Here is a 15,300-nt window from a genome sequence, read left to right on the forward strand (position 1 = left end):
TTTCTGGGTAATTATAGGGGCTCTTTCGCACACTTGGCTTAATCTAATCCTTGACTCCTCCCACCCCGCCCCCTACTCTCTGATTTGCTCACCTTGATAATTTTTTTCTGATTTGTCAGCCTTGATTACTATTTTTGGTTCTCTGTGCCTTAAATATTGAGTCTGTTCTGGTATGTCTATGGTCTGAAGAACTGGGTCAGTCCCACGAAAGCTCACCTAATAAATTATTTTGTTAGTCTTTAAAGTGCTATTTTACTACTTTTTTTGTTTTGATAGTATATAGACTAGCATGGCTTTCTCTCTGTTACTATTCCAGAAGAGGTACTCCAGAATAGCTTATTCCAAAATAGCACAGCTACACATAAATGCATTTCAAAATAGCACTGAGCTATTTCAAAATAGATTGTCAACCTACAAGAGAGAAATTTAGCATTTGCATATTTTGAAATAGAGTCTTTTGGCTCTATTCTTTGTCTACACAGCCCCTATTTTGAATTACCTATTTCAAAATAGGTGCTATGCCTTGTGGAATGAGGTTTACCAATTCTGAAACAAGGCATCTGCGATTCTGAAATGATTTCAAAATAGTGTTCGTGTTGTGTAGATGTTTGCACAGTTATTTTGAAATAGCAGCTGTTATTTTGAAATAACTTTGGTGGATGGACATATCCTCAGGCTGCATCTACACTACAGCAATCCTTCGAAAGATCTTCTTTTGGAATGATCTTCAGAAAAAGCTTCTTTTGAGAGATTGTGGCCACACACAAAAAAGCTGATTAGAAGATCGATCTGCTCTTTCGATTGAGAGCGTCCACACGGCCCCTGCTCTTTCAAAAGAGCAGAACAGGGATTGAAAAACTCAGCACCATGAGGACCACTCTTTCAAAAGAAGGTCTCACAGAGCATTCACACGCTTTTTTTTTTTTTTAAAAGAATCTTCTGGAAAAGGGCGCTCTACCTCATCTGGGAGAGGAAGAGGGCTGCCGGAAAAAGGCTGTGTTCTTTCGATTTCAGAACAAAAGAATGCACTTTATGTGTAGACGCTCTGCAGGATTTTTTGAAAAAGGCCCAGCTTTTCTGAAAAAACTTTATCGTGTAGCCTTAGTGTCCATGGGTACTTAGCTATGAGTGTTATCTGCACATGTGTTGTGTGCAGATATGTACTAAGAGTGCATTCATCCATACATAGTTTTTATATCAATATTAAGTTCCCTAATTACGCATTAGATAGCATTATTGAGTCATCTCTGACCAGTTTTCTCTTCCAACACAGCTATTCATTTTAATTTATTAGAAATGCAGCATATGGAAGTCTAAGATGACGGGTCTTTTAAATGTTCATGCTGTTGGTAGCATTAGCAAAAGCTCTTTGACACATAGTTCAGATACCAGTAAAGATTTTTAGCCCCTTTTTTTTTAACTCTTTGCTCAAACAGTTCTTCCGGATATCCATTCCACTAGTGGCGGCTCAGAGTACATACTTGAGAAGGGAGTACCACAACTGGTTTTTAAATGCACATGCACTCTTTAATCAAGGGCACGTTTGGAAAGGGCATCTTAGACATCTAATGGGCTATTATGAGTTCTCAATGAAGTTCAGATGCTGAAAGATCAGAAGCAGTTGCTACCACTTTGTGCTTGTCTCAAATGAACCCTACATTTACCTGGAAAGAAACCTCCATATACAAACAAGTTGTTCCCCAATTAGATTGGCAGCTGGAATGGGCTACATAAATCCCTCACTGGACAGGAGGGGCTTAAGGTGCGGCTCTGGGCTAAGAAGGTTCTGCCTGGCCTGTTAGGCAGGGTGATCCGGACTGAGTCCACACTGAGCCAGAGAGTGGAGGAGCCACAGCACTCAGCAGCTGGAAGCAGGGCTGGAAACTCAGAAGATGATATTCCCCAGGGACAGGCAGCAGCTGGATGGGCTGCATGCCAAGGCAGAAAGAGACCCAGGGGACCCAACTTGAGGCAGATATCCAAGGTCACCAAATGATCAGCTGAACCAGCCTGTCAGAGCCCTGAGTTGGAACCTAGTGGAGCAGGAAGGCCTGGGTTTCCCTAACTCATTCTCCATGGTATTTACTAGGAGGACTGTATCCGCTCAGCAGTTGTGTGAACTGCATCCACTGGAAGCACCTGCCACCATAGGTGCTAACCATGAAGCAGGAGACCCTTTACCCCAGACCACAGCAGCTTTGAACAGTTTATGGAATAGAACTAAAGCAGGCTGCTTTTAATTTGCATTTATGCTGCACTAGAACAACTATTTTCACCCCGGTCCAAAATCTTCATCAAACTGAACCAAATTCATCATTGTGCACCATCTGCCTCTAAAACTGTACTTTTGTGTCTGAGTTTTAATTGATAAAACCTGTTGGCAGTTTGTAACATTCAACCATTGCTATGTTTCCAATGACTTTTAAAGGTGATGGCGACTGTTTAAAATTATACTTTAATTGACATTTATGGGACTATTATAGCAGTAAAACACTAAGACACCAGAGACTCAAAAGTTCTTGGATTTAATTGACAGCATGTTGTAGGATTGTTAATCACGGAGACTTTTTTTCTGGTGTAGATATCCAGTTTCTCAGGCATTCCGTGTAATTAGAACTGCATGATTAAAAATACCCATCCATATTTTTAATATATACACAAGGAGCCTAGTACTTACATCAAAATATGCTCCTGCATGCTCCAATATCAGCTGGGTGGAATCTGGCTTATTTTTACAATATGTAACATACATTTGGAACTTGTCTGCCTGCAGAAGAAAATGCAAATTTAGAACAGCTTATTGCTTCCTCTGTCCGAAACAAGTGACAGTACTAGAAATCCTTTTCCAGTTCAGCCTGGCATTGTGAGAAAATACACAGAATAATTAGAACACTGGGTGGATAGAATATTTGTATCCACAGCCAATTAACCATCCTCAAACATGGTCAGTGGATATATGCAGATTTGCAGGGTTCTTTAAATGTGTTATAATCAAAATAATAAAAGGACTGACAAAGTTAATGCACAGCTAACTAAGATATATCCTACCCTCAGGTATAGGCACACAATTCAAGCTGATTTCAGTGGGAACCACATTCTTGCACTTGTTGGCAGACACAGGCTTTTTAATTGAGTCAATAGCTGGTTTACTCCAAGAGGAAGAAAAAGACTACACAAAGCAACAGTCTCAATCGCCTTCCAAACTAAATTTCATTTATTACTTCAAACATCAAGAATGATTTCATTACCCAAGTTACGAAGCAGTGCCCAACATCCTCCGGTAACTGTTCATACTTCTCCAGCTCCTTTAGGAATATGCTATGGGTAGAGAAAAAACATGTTTTCATTAGGACATGTGACATTTATTTAGCAGTTGAGCACATAAATTCTTAGAGGATCTTCATACCAGCAGTCTGACAAATGGATCAAGATACTATGAATGGACGAGAATCTGAGGTGCCAGGACCCCATAAACAACACATCTCAAACGACAGATTTTAAATGGTGGGTGATTAAATACTGTGGTACTGAGGTTTTTTGCTGCTGTTTTATCTACTCACTGTAGAAAATGTTGCTGTTCCCTTCAGACAGGGGCTAAATTATGTCCCTTCACCAAAGCCTTGGGAACAATTTAAACTTTAAAATGTCAGTGAAAGACAGAAAAGGGGATTGAGGCCTGGCCCTGCAATAAAACCTTCCTTGTGTTGACTCCCCTTCACCCTGCCAATCAATAAAGAGAAAAACCCTCTCTTATCTACACCCATAGCAGATGACTTACAAAGTTATTTAAGGGCAGACACATGTGCATACGAAGTAGCCAACAAGTGTCCTTCTTTGCAAGATCATCTCTTCAACAGCCAAAAAATAATTTGTTATTGATCTAAGTCTCTGGTGAGAATTCTGATTAGGTCTGAGATTTTTCACTCCTGATACAGCATAGCGCACACTGCTAGAGTATGTTGATCATCATTAGAGAGTATAGCTGTTGAGTATCTCAGATAATACACAGAATGGTAGCTCTGCTAGACATTATTGTTATTTCTATTACAACAGCTTGTCAAAGCACCCATCAGGGTCTGGATAATGGCAAGCTAGGCAACAGACAGACATGCAGGCTTACAAGGCCTGTAAGTCAAAAAGATTTCAACTGAACATAAGTCAAGATGCAATAAGTGTATGTAACAAACAATGGGAAGTAAAATGTGAGAAAAGGTAGCTAGATGTAATATTTCTGGTCCAATAAGAATTATAAAAATATATACTGAGCAAACATTCATATTAAACTCCTTGTAACGAATGCTAACGGCAATCCTTTCGGGCAATTTTCACAGATGGGCAAAAGAACAACAGAGGAAGAGACTGAAATACCCACTCCCTGCAGCTGTGGTTTCCAAAGTCAGAAACGAGGCTTACGGGGAGGTAAACGCAACCACTAGCCTGTGCTAAGTGGCTTCCCTCTCCTCAAGACAATCAACCAATCTAGATCTTTACTAAAGTGTTTAAGTTGTTTTGTAAAAAATTCAAGATTAGAAGACAAGTTAGAGAAAGAGTCTAGAGAAAGGAATTTTAAAAAGAACTGTCTAGATATTTACGTCACTGAAACAGGCAATTGAAGCACGAGGGTGTCTTTTATTCATTACAGACAGGATATTTTGACTGATAAATACCTGAAGCGATCACTTAATCTTTACTAGTAAAATGGGCCTGGAAGCTAAGTTACTCACTTATTATGGAACTCATAGATTTCCTGCATGTTTCCAAAGATAATGTGTTCTTTGTTTACAATACCAGGTGGGATCTCCTCCACGCCACTGGTCATTTCCCACAGATAGGTCTGACCAGAAGAAAAAAAAGGCACATGAAAATGTATCAATTTTCTTTACAGTAGCAGTTCCTGACATTTTTAGTAAACATTTTCACAGGGAGAAGTACAGAAAAGTTCAAATTATAGCTGATTATGGTATATGGAGCTTTACACACAGCAGGTTTAAACAAAAAAACCAAGGCCAGAAACCAGCAATCAAATACACTCTTTGAGACTTTACCTTTTAAAACATGCAATCTTTCCGACAACACACAGTGCTGTAGGGTATTTTATCAATGTCACATTCGGATTCCAGAATTTTACATTTTGTGCAAGAGCTACTGCTGAGCATTACTCGCTTGAAATTAACAATTACTGGGCACTTTTCCATGGAACCTCTCTGCATTTCTATTCAGAGAGTCAGGCAACTTTGAAGCATGTGATAAACATAATGAAAGCATTAACACATGCATCTCTGCTACTCACAAAACAATCTGACCAAAAACCCTACAGAAGTGGACAGTCGGTTCTGATTATATATTGAAATGTTTTCTATGAGCAAAGAGCAATAAAGTGTTGCAAATGAAAATGAGCATAAATAAAGTACGTGGGATAATTTCTTTGCTGGATAATGCCTGATAGCATTACGTTGGCATCAGAAAGTTAATGGGAGGCATATATTATTGCAGAATTTGGCCTTGTGATTACAAACTAAGAACGCTTGACTGGTAAAGAAATTTAGAAGCAAAATTATATACACAATGAAATCTCATCCCATAAAATATACACTTACATCCATACATTCCCGGAGATCTCTTACATAAGCCTTTTCTGTCTGAATTAGTTCAGCCATAATGAACCTTAAAAACGACAAAAGAACGAAAGATGAAATCACAGCCTGCTAGCTCACATGACCGTGCTCTCCCACTGATCACAATATGCTCTCTCCTTTCCAATAAACTTACTATATTTCCAAAATTCTACAAAAAGCATGTAAGAGCTTAATTAGCATCAGAAGGATGTTTATGCTGGGGGAGCAGGTTCCAACATATAGCTTAAATTGACAAAAAAGAGGGATGAAGCAGAAAGGGTTTTAACATGACTAATGTAATGAGGAAAGATGATTTACCAGAAGCATATGGCTTCAACTGATCATAAATGAAGAAAATAGCTGTTATTATTCACGAGCAGAAAAAAACCCTGAAACTTTTATGGAGTTGTGTTACTTACTTAATATTATTTTTAACAGTCTTATTGTGCAAATACATTGGCAATATTACTATTATTTCTCTCGTTACCCACTTACTTTTTGTAAATTTTTTGGAGCATCTACTAATTCTTTTTTTTTTAAAGATTCTTATTTTAAGCTTAGTTTTAAACACTCCCTAAATCCAAACAGTCAAGAAATCAAAACTGGAATAAGGCAATGAATAGGTCTGTGGAAAGCTATGGAAGGTATACTCCAGGTGGTACAGTGTTCTTCTTTGCTACATTCTCATTTAATCTTTTAGTCAAAAATATGACTGCTGCTTCACTAATAGTAGTTTATATATTCGTATCTGTAAAGATTGTATTACTCTTTCCTGCGGGCTGACTTTCGCTTTTCTTCATTAAGCTCATGAGCAGCATCTCGCAGCTTCACCTCTGACCCAGGAACACTAGCTGGTATGATATCCAGCTGCAGGCTTTTGCTCTGTAATTAGGAAAAAAATGAAAGCGGTGACAGGAAGAGAAAGGGGAAAAACTGGTCACTCTGATCAACTACAAGGAGCTATGTAAAAGCATTTGCTTATTCTCCTATTAGGATATGCAGAAACCTCACTCACCGATTTATTCGAATCAGAAGAAATTCCCAGGGCTTTTTCTAAAGAGGTCCTATATTTCTCCATGCGCAGAGAGAAGTCTCTGTACCTCTTGTCCACTGCTGTGACACATTTTTTAATCTCTGCTGCATGTGCATGCCCTTTTTCACAAAAGCCATCAGCCAGCTGTATCAACAGCTTCACCCTCTCTTTGGTTTGCTATGAAAAACAACAGGAAAATACTGAAAAGTAATGTTACTGCCAAGTACCTGTAGTGAGAGAGAACTCATTTTCTGTAATTAATTATTAAAAACAAGTGGAGGGGTGATGGAAGGCAACCGATTCTCCCCTCCAACCCACTTACTGGTTTTAAAAAAGATATCATTTTACTTTCAAGGCATAGAAGATCAGAGGGCTGCTGTTTCAATGGAAGCAAAAACCCTCATGCGTCAACTTTCTGCAATTCTCTTGCTTGGAAACAGAGAGCATCAGTTCTGCATCGTAAACTTTTAGGGCAGGAGTGATGTTTTCCCAGGTATTTCTACAGCTCCTGACACCAGGGCCTCCAATCTCTATTAAAGTACAATACAATACACAATACAAACGCTAGCCCTCATCCAGTAAAGATTCAAGTTCATCCTTCAGGACAATGCACCCTCCTGGCAAATGGCTGTGCATGTCTAAGGGACTTGTATTAGAATGGTACTTTGAATTGCACACTCTGACCACTGACTGTCACTGAAAATAACACAGGAAGAATTGTACAACATCCACAAAGGTGTGATATAAGTGTAACATTAAAAGGCCTGGACCAAGTCTTTTGAGAGGACCATTCGTCTGGCGCGCAGAAGCATGTTTAGGCCCTTCCATACATAACGTGACCAGAGTCTATCATTCTTTCCTGGGTGCACTCATGACATCTTCAATCTCCAGCTGTCTCCAGCATGTGTCTTCCTTTGACCAACACTTCTTTACAGGTTTGAAGCACAACAATATTTCACACAGGTTAGAGAGACAACAAACTGCAATTTTTTAAAGGGGAGCAGGAGAGGGGACCTAGGGAAAACAGTCCCTGCTGCAGTTACTGGAGCCAGAAGTTCAACAATTAACATGGAGCAAAATGTCCTGGAATGTTAGGTTTGCACTCTGTGACATGGAGTCCCATGCAGCCGCAGCGTGCAGAGAATTAAGCCTGCCACGGTCTAGAAATATCGCGATACAAGATGTTATTCTAGGTAAGAGCCATATTTGAATGGGTGATGTTTTGTGTTCACATAAATAAGATTTAAGAGTCAAGTTCCAATCATCCATGTTTGACCTGAAAACCAACCAAGCTGAGGACTGGAAAGGAAGTTATCATCTTTCTCCATTTTTAAACGAGGTCACCACAATCTTGTCCGCTTACGATAACATCAGCAATGTTTTGTTTCATTTCACATCAAGTGGAAATAGATAAGAAAGCTAATACAGAGAGGGAGAGATAACCCTGCACCTGAAATTGCTTTTTATTTACCTTTGCAGTGATCTGAAATTCTTCATGTTCTTTTAACAGCTCTTGAGTGTGATGGATGCTGGAACCAGTGGAGGTATGTGTGGATAAATAAAACTCTCCATTGTCATGGATCCATTCCAAAGCCTGAATAAGCAAGAAACAATGAAGAGTAAAAAAGGAAGTCTCATAACACTTTTTCAGGAGACAACAATGTAAGTACTCAAGATACGTACAGATATTTACATATTAAAGTTATTAGGCAGACCTATATTTCATTTTTATTGTTTCTATGTTTCACCTGAAAACAACTTTGAGGCAGAGTTTACTTACCTGTAACCGTAAGAGTGCATCAAGATGTGTGATCCTTATCAATACTGTTTACATGGGTGTCTATACATGATATGCACTGGAGACTGGAAATTCTAACAGCATCTAGTGGCCCTCATTAGATCTCCTTGTGCTCTCAAGCAAGAGTATATGAGGCAGTGTGGGATGACGCTTTTCCAGTTTCTCAGTTACCACAAATCCAACAGGATCCAAAGCAGACGGGATGAAGGGTGGATAGTGGAATAGAGATAAGGACCACATACTTTGAAGAGTTTCCAGTTATGGGCAAATAACCTCCATTTCTTTTTCAAGTACTGGTCCCAATGTGTGGCTCCACCAGGGTGACCAACAAGCAGTGCTCAGAATGGAGGAGGTATAAGGAAGCCTTCAGCAAAGATGCCTGCAGTACTGCATTCCTACTGCTCCAGCAGCAGCAGAGGCCTGAACTAGCACATACATAATATCCAGTGAAGGTGTGGATGCAGCTTCAGGTGGGCAGAGAATGTGAGATGGCCCCAAAGTATGCTGGGAGAACACTGTGGTGGAGGCAGGTGTTGACCACACCTGGAAGTAGATGGGTCTTGACCAAGACATCAAAGCTGTTTGTAGAAAGCAAGGAATAAGTAGAGGGAGCTGAGAAGTAAAGCCTGTGATCTTCTGACATTTCCATGCATGCTTGTCTGGATGCTGATGGTAGAACATTTTAGGATGAGGTAATCTCAACCAATAGGTTTATCTTTGGTGTGCCATTTTGAAAGCTAAGGACCAATCTCAAGTCATTTAAGAGTATAAAGACTCACAGCTTTACTCACTGAATAGCTTTGACTTGTCAAACGGAAGATCCTGTATGGCATTCTGGACCTCTCTGGGTCTACCCTAAAGACTGCATCCAAGCATCCCCCTTCACTAATCATACTATATCTGCTACTTCCACTGAAGCCTGCAGGGATGTTCTTGCCATGAACCTACCCTCCCCTAAGATGGACTGAAACTGGACTCTGTCCTCACAGAGAGATTTGTCATTAAGGCCTCCCAGCCTGGAATAGTTGTTGCATTCACTATGTGACAGTTAGCGATACGGAATTGCAGGCCCGTAAAGAAAAAGACTTTTCGCCACAGGAGGCCCAATCTCTTTAGGCCCCTTTTAGTCAGGGCTGTTCTTTGATGTTGCAACACAGTCTTGTCCGTAGCTGCCTGTACCACCAGAGAGTTGGAGGCTGGGCATGAAAAAATCCATTTAATGCCTCTCCTGGGGACAAAAATAGCATTTCTTGGCTCTCTTAGGTGTGTTGATGTAGGCAATCTAGCCAACTCTGAGATGGTTTGTTAAATGGAAACACCACCTTATTTGGACTTGCAGGTTGCAAAATATCTAAAAGCTCTGGACATAGGGCTCTGGATCTCTTCTAACAGTATGTGCAGGTCACTGAAAATCCTCTACAGTAGCTCCTCATTCTGTATATGATTGTCTGGTGGAGATGGAGAGAAAGGAGTGATGGCTTCATATGGAGAAGAGAACGAGGTTCCCATCAGTACCTGCAGACAGAGGTCAACAGGTCGTCATACGCAGAGACCTGGTGGGTGCTGAGAATGGAAAGTGTGGTAAGATGCCTGGGTGAGTCCTGGGTATCTGCCACGATGGTTCAAGATGTTCCAGTGATGCCAGGAAGAAGGCTCAGCCATTTGTGTGGGACCTCAAGTCATTGGGTGCTAGCAGTACTTGGGGAAGTTGTCACTGGAGAAGCAGCACCCAGACCTCATTGACTCACTATCAGGGTGTGGCTCATTCTGAGGAGATGGGGGAGCAGCAGAAATTGCTTTAACTCAACAGAAGAAATTAATTACTTGCCAGTTTGTTGAAACACTGTGACTGGAGAAGTGGTAGAGAAGGCACTCTGACCCCATGCCCAAGGGGAAGAATAGTATCTGAAGACCAGTTTACATTTTACTTACCATGATTGACTCAAGTCCATACATCACATTCGCCTCTGTTTTTGTAAGGATTCATAACCTCTAATTATTACTCAGTATCATTTCCAAAGCAATGTCTGAAAAATCGACTAATGCTTACATGCTACACTGATCACTTTTCCTATACACTATTATCCACAGGTAGTGCTTTTTTTCCTTTTAAAAAAATAAAAGTGCTGGTGCTCACCCGCAGTGTGGGATGGGGAACCCCATGGCTGGGAGCCACATGGGACAGAGCATCGCTGGCAGCTCCAGCCACAGGAACCCCTGCCAGGGCACAGGGAGACCCTGAAGCCACAAGGTGTCCCAAGGCACGCGAGCCGCGGCTGGAGGCAGCCTGCAGCTGGCGGAGCCTCATGGCGCTAAAACAACAAGAAAAATGATGGCGGAAAGCTGTTCCAGTGCATTCTGCCAGAAAAAACCCCACCGTTCATGGGTATGCAACGTTGTCAACATCGGCCATGTTTACTAACTTTTAGCATCACTGCCAACTTAATTTACTTCTAAAAACCCTGACCATTAAATTCACATACACTACAACAGACATTAATGTCACGCCACGAGAAATGAGTATCTGCCTTTACAGTCATCCATTGAAAAAGGATCTGAAGATAAAGAAATTAAATATGAAATCTCAGATTATTCTATATCTTTAATTTACTCTGTAGGCTCTGGGTTAGTACAACAGCACGCAGTGGGATGCAAAGTCAGATGCTATCCTTGTTACATCAGTATTTAGAACTTAGTATTTAAAACACAAAATTACCACCTTAATTTGGAATCGTCTTGTTTTTACTAGTTGTCTGTCTCCCAGGATCTTGAAACTATTACTGGAAGGACCCAGACTCAGGTAAAATTAAACTGTAAACCCTCACTTCTTTTGTCTAGCCAAAGGGACGCAGGAGATTTCCTATCACCAACTCTTCCCTTTCCTTGTTATAGGCATTACATGTTCATCTCCATCACAACCTCAGTCTCCCTAATAATCTCTTCCTTTAATCATGATTTAATTGAGCAAATTTATTTTGGCACCTTTGAAGACAGCCTCTGAGATTTTCTGGCAACAGTGGGCTTTTTCTGCATTACTGATTCCGCTAGCAACTTACACTCAACAGGGCCCAAACTGAGGTTTCAACTTGCCTCTGCTCTTCCTTATTACCCAGTGGATATCACCACAATCTGGGCATCATCTTAGATCCTGTTTTCTTTATAGTGCCACATACCTAGGCTACACCCAAGCACAGATGCGCTGCCCATACACTACCGAAATTCAGCTGTTTCTACCTCCCCAGACTGGCAAGTCATTTTCTTCAGGTGCAGTTATTTTAATTTCTGCCTCTTTCACCTTAATTATACCGACCCATACACAGTCATTCTAAACTCTGGGTAGCTGGGGTGCAGATTAACAGTACCTAAGGGTCAGCTTCCATAGGCTTTTTCTGCCCAGTAAGGTAGGTAGAATGACTCCTGAGTTGAATTTTGAACATCCCTGGGCATGTGCATGTATTCACACGCATGAAAAGCAATTTTCGCCAAATTTTTTGCTTGAAATTGTTTGATAAAATATGAGCTAATTTTAAAAGCCGCATTGTCAGTAATTGCTTCTATATTAATTCTAACACTTGACATAAATCCTTCACATCTGCAAGGTGAGAAAGAGTTCACTCCAATGACATTTCCACATTAATCAGGTAAGTGGATAAAAATTAAGTCCACTGTATTGTGAAGGCACAGAAGATTGTACATCAGAAAACAAATTCAGAAGCTGGGTTAATGGTTCTTTACTGCAGTTGGCTCTAACCTTCTAAACGCTGGCCGAATCAGCAACACCTTGCAAGCTGCGCCCTTTTGCTCCACCGCTTATCAGAAACAAGTCTGCAAGCCCAAAAACTGTGTGGGTTCTAATCACCTCTAAATCAAAATAACATCTGCTTCAATGTAATTTTGTCAACTGGCCTTTCAATGTGCAGTCCCAGCACTGAACTGCAAACACCTGAAAAACAGGATGGACAGTGGAAATGCTGACAAACCTTTAACTATGCCAGCTAACAATGTCACTACCATAATAAGCTCTTTACAAGAACAAATGTGTTAAGTGGTGTTATATAGAGGTTCAATTTATGATATATCACCCTATCGAATAAATTATGCAGATTTAAAGTATTACTGTTTAACGTCTCCACTCCTGCTTCCTCCATCATCTAACCTGCACTGCTGCCGTCACCTATTTGTATCCTTCGGAACGTAATGGTACAATAAAGCATATCTGGCACACCCAGCACTGCAATGGGTATACGGCATGCAAATGATTCTGAAAAAATATGAAGCATTTTAGCATTCGCATAAGAAATCTTTTCACCAAAAAACAAAACAAACCAATACAACAACAACAACAATAATAATTTTTATCCATCCCAGCATTTGCTGCCCTCGTTTTCTGTAAGCCCAACTAATGGGATATCATATAATTTTTCTTGGACTTTGGAAGAGACAACAGCCAATATTTTTAAGCCTCCCTGCTCATTGTTGAAGCCACATAAAGATAAGGATTACTTTTTAGACATGTTTTTAAAATATAGTTCTCTGGAACCTGCACAAAGAATGTCAGCTATTTATTGTCCCTGTGGTATCCTACCTTGCTATTCATGAAACTTTGGAATGAAAGTATGAGGAACTTCATCAGTTGAACTTTAGCTTAAATTAATATGATGGAGCATCTGAGTCACTTCGGCTTAACCTTTTTTTTAAACCAATTAAATTTCAGAGGTGTAGAGAGTATTAAAACAATTTCAATTATTACTTTGGCCTTAGAATTCTCCCTATTATTTTTATGGTTTAAAAATCACTTCTCTTTTTATACGGAGCTCTCTGCCTACATGCCCTGTAAGATGAGTGACCTTACAGCTGATTATCTAGAGCCACACAGATATTCAAGGCATGCAGGCCAGGGACCTCCAGTTGATGGGGAAGGGCTGCTGCACCTCTGGCCCCAAACTAGCTTGCCGGTCTACTGGCCAGAGTCCAGACCCTACCACGGGCAGTCTGATCCCAGTCCCTATATGGCCCCACTAGGGCAGGGAGATACGTCGTTCTGTCTCTACCCAGGTGCTGCTGTGAGGAGAGCAAGCTGGGGAAGTCTACACAGTAGCCCCCTCCTTCATCAAAAACCTGACCTTAACTCAACCCCATCTCAGAGCCTGCATCCCTAGACACCTCTACATATCAGCCCTCACCTCAACCTTCTGCTCCAAACCCAGGCCTGAGCTTGCACTCTTGACCCCACCCCCACCACAAGAATTGTGCCATATGACCAATATGAAGGTGATGCATCACACATCATTTCCATTTCACACATCACGTCCACACTGGTGCACATTATAAAATTCATTCTGCTCAGGGGTGGAAAAAATTAGAAAGAACACTGCTCTCCACCACTGTGTAACAGACCCATACAAATATACGTTAGCCCAGCAAGCAGGACAAACTGAAACCAAGTACATACAAAGTGCTATTAAATGCACAAAATAGATATTTCACTTACACCAGTGTAATTTAACATTTCAAAAGAAATGTAGTTATCACTATTATTTGGCCTTTTCAGACATTTTCCTATTCATGTTGTTTTGCATTGCTTGTATTTGGTAAAATTTTTCACAATTTATTGAATACAGCCTAGGCCCTCCAACCCCTCCCCGCCGAAAAATAAAACAAAAAACAAATAAAAAAGTTTACCCCAAGTGTATGGCTAAACAACCACACGTTTGTAGTACAGGATGGGAGTGAAAGATTAGCTGTAGGTGTTTCCATAATTTTTTTTTATTATTATTTTTAGTGTTCTAGTTTGGTCCAGGTGTGGCATAAGGTTTTAAGTCTTGATTCTTAATAACTTGCCTTTCAGAAGTTCTGAGTATTGTCACTGGGAGCTACCTACTTGCCCAAAGTCAGGTGATAAGCCACACCTTGATCTGTGTGTAATTTGAGGTGCAGGGAATGGAAAGCATGCTTAGAGAAAACCCTGACCTGCTTGGCACTTCTTTCAAAGACAACATACTGCTGACACTGGTCAAGGCGCCTTTTTCTCATGGTCCAGTAATGCAGCACACGATTCTCCCTCTGGAAGAGTTCATTTAAGATATCTGCAGGGACAGAAAAATGAAAAGAAGGTTATGGTCTTTCATTTTGTAATAAAGAGAAGCTGTGAGACTACAAGTTTGACAAATAAATGTTGTACTGCATTTAAAACTGCCCATAAAGTTTATTTTACAAATTTGAAAAAAAAATTCTATAAACAAGGATGTTGATTTAGTTAAAGAGTGGCAGTTTGATCGAAATATGGTTTTGAAACAATAGACTTTTCTCATGAAAAATTTATATATTTGGAGATATACCTATCTCCTAGAAGCGGAAGGGACCTTAAGGGGTCAGAGAGTCCAGTTCCCTACACTTATGACCCATCATCCCTAACAGATTTTTTTTTTCAAAGCTTACTCACCCACATCCCTAAATGGCCCCCTCAGAAATTGAACTCACAACCCTGGGTTTAACAGGTTAATGCTAAACCACTGAGCTATCCCTCCTTCCCCTTCAAAAAGAATGCTCCATTGAGGAAATAATTTGAGAACAGAGAGCGCAATTGCTATAACATACAGGACAGATCTGTACCTGGCTCGTGAGGGAAGAGAGAAGGTGCACAAGTAGACAAGATACATTTAAGCATTCAGGCAATAATAACAATAATTCCTCAGCTGAAATTTTTGGAGTTCTATGAAGTATCTGATGTCCGGAAATCCACATGGATGAACATACAACTCAGGAATAAATAGGTTAAAAGATTTATTCTTTTCATATCCTAATTCATCACAGATCTCACATATGTAGAGAAATTCACTAGTTTAATGTGTGGC

At 40.4% G+C, this 15,300-nt stretch overlaps 1 protein-coding gene across 2 annotated transcripts in view; it reads right to left on the bottom strand.

Annotated features, from left to right (window-relative positions):
* The window catches only part of TRIO (trio Rho guanine nucleotide exchange factor), a 527,884-nt gene that overhangs the window by 172,113 nt on the left and 340,471 nt on the right, over positions 1 to 15,300 (bottom strand). For both annotated transcript variants that reach the window (XM_074987837.1, XM_074987838.1), the window contains exons 20-27: positions 14,417 to 14,532; positions 8,120 to 8,242; positions 6,631 to 6,825; positions 6,382 to 6,497; positions 5,598 to 5,664; positions 4,725 to 4,834; positions 3,249 to 3,318; positions 2,678 to 2,767 (exon numbers count right to left, since the gene is read on the bottom strand). In XM_074987837.1, the coding sequence (XP_074843938.1) occupies positions 2,678 to 2,767; positions 3,249 to 3,318; positions 4,725 to 4,834; positions 5,598 to 5,664; positions 6,382 to 6,497; positions 6,631 to 6,825; positions 8,120 to 8,242; positions 14,417 to 14,532 (887 nt within the window). The remainder of the gene's footprint in view (positions 1 to 2,677; positions 2,768 to 3,248; positions 3,319 to 4,724; positions 4,835 to 5,597; positions 5,665 to 6,381; positions 6,498 to 6,630; positions 6,826 to 8,119; positions 8,243 to 14,416; positions 14,533 to 15,300) is intronic.

Source organism: Carettochelys insculpta, chromosome 2 (assembly GCF_033958435.1).
Source record: "Carettochelys insculpta isolate YL-2023 chromosome 2, ASM3395843v1, whole genome shotgun sequence".
NCBI classification, from domain to species: domain Eukaryota; kingdom Metazoa; phylum Chordata; order Testudines; family Carettochelyidae; genus Carettochelys; species Carettochelys insculpta.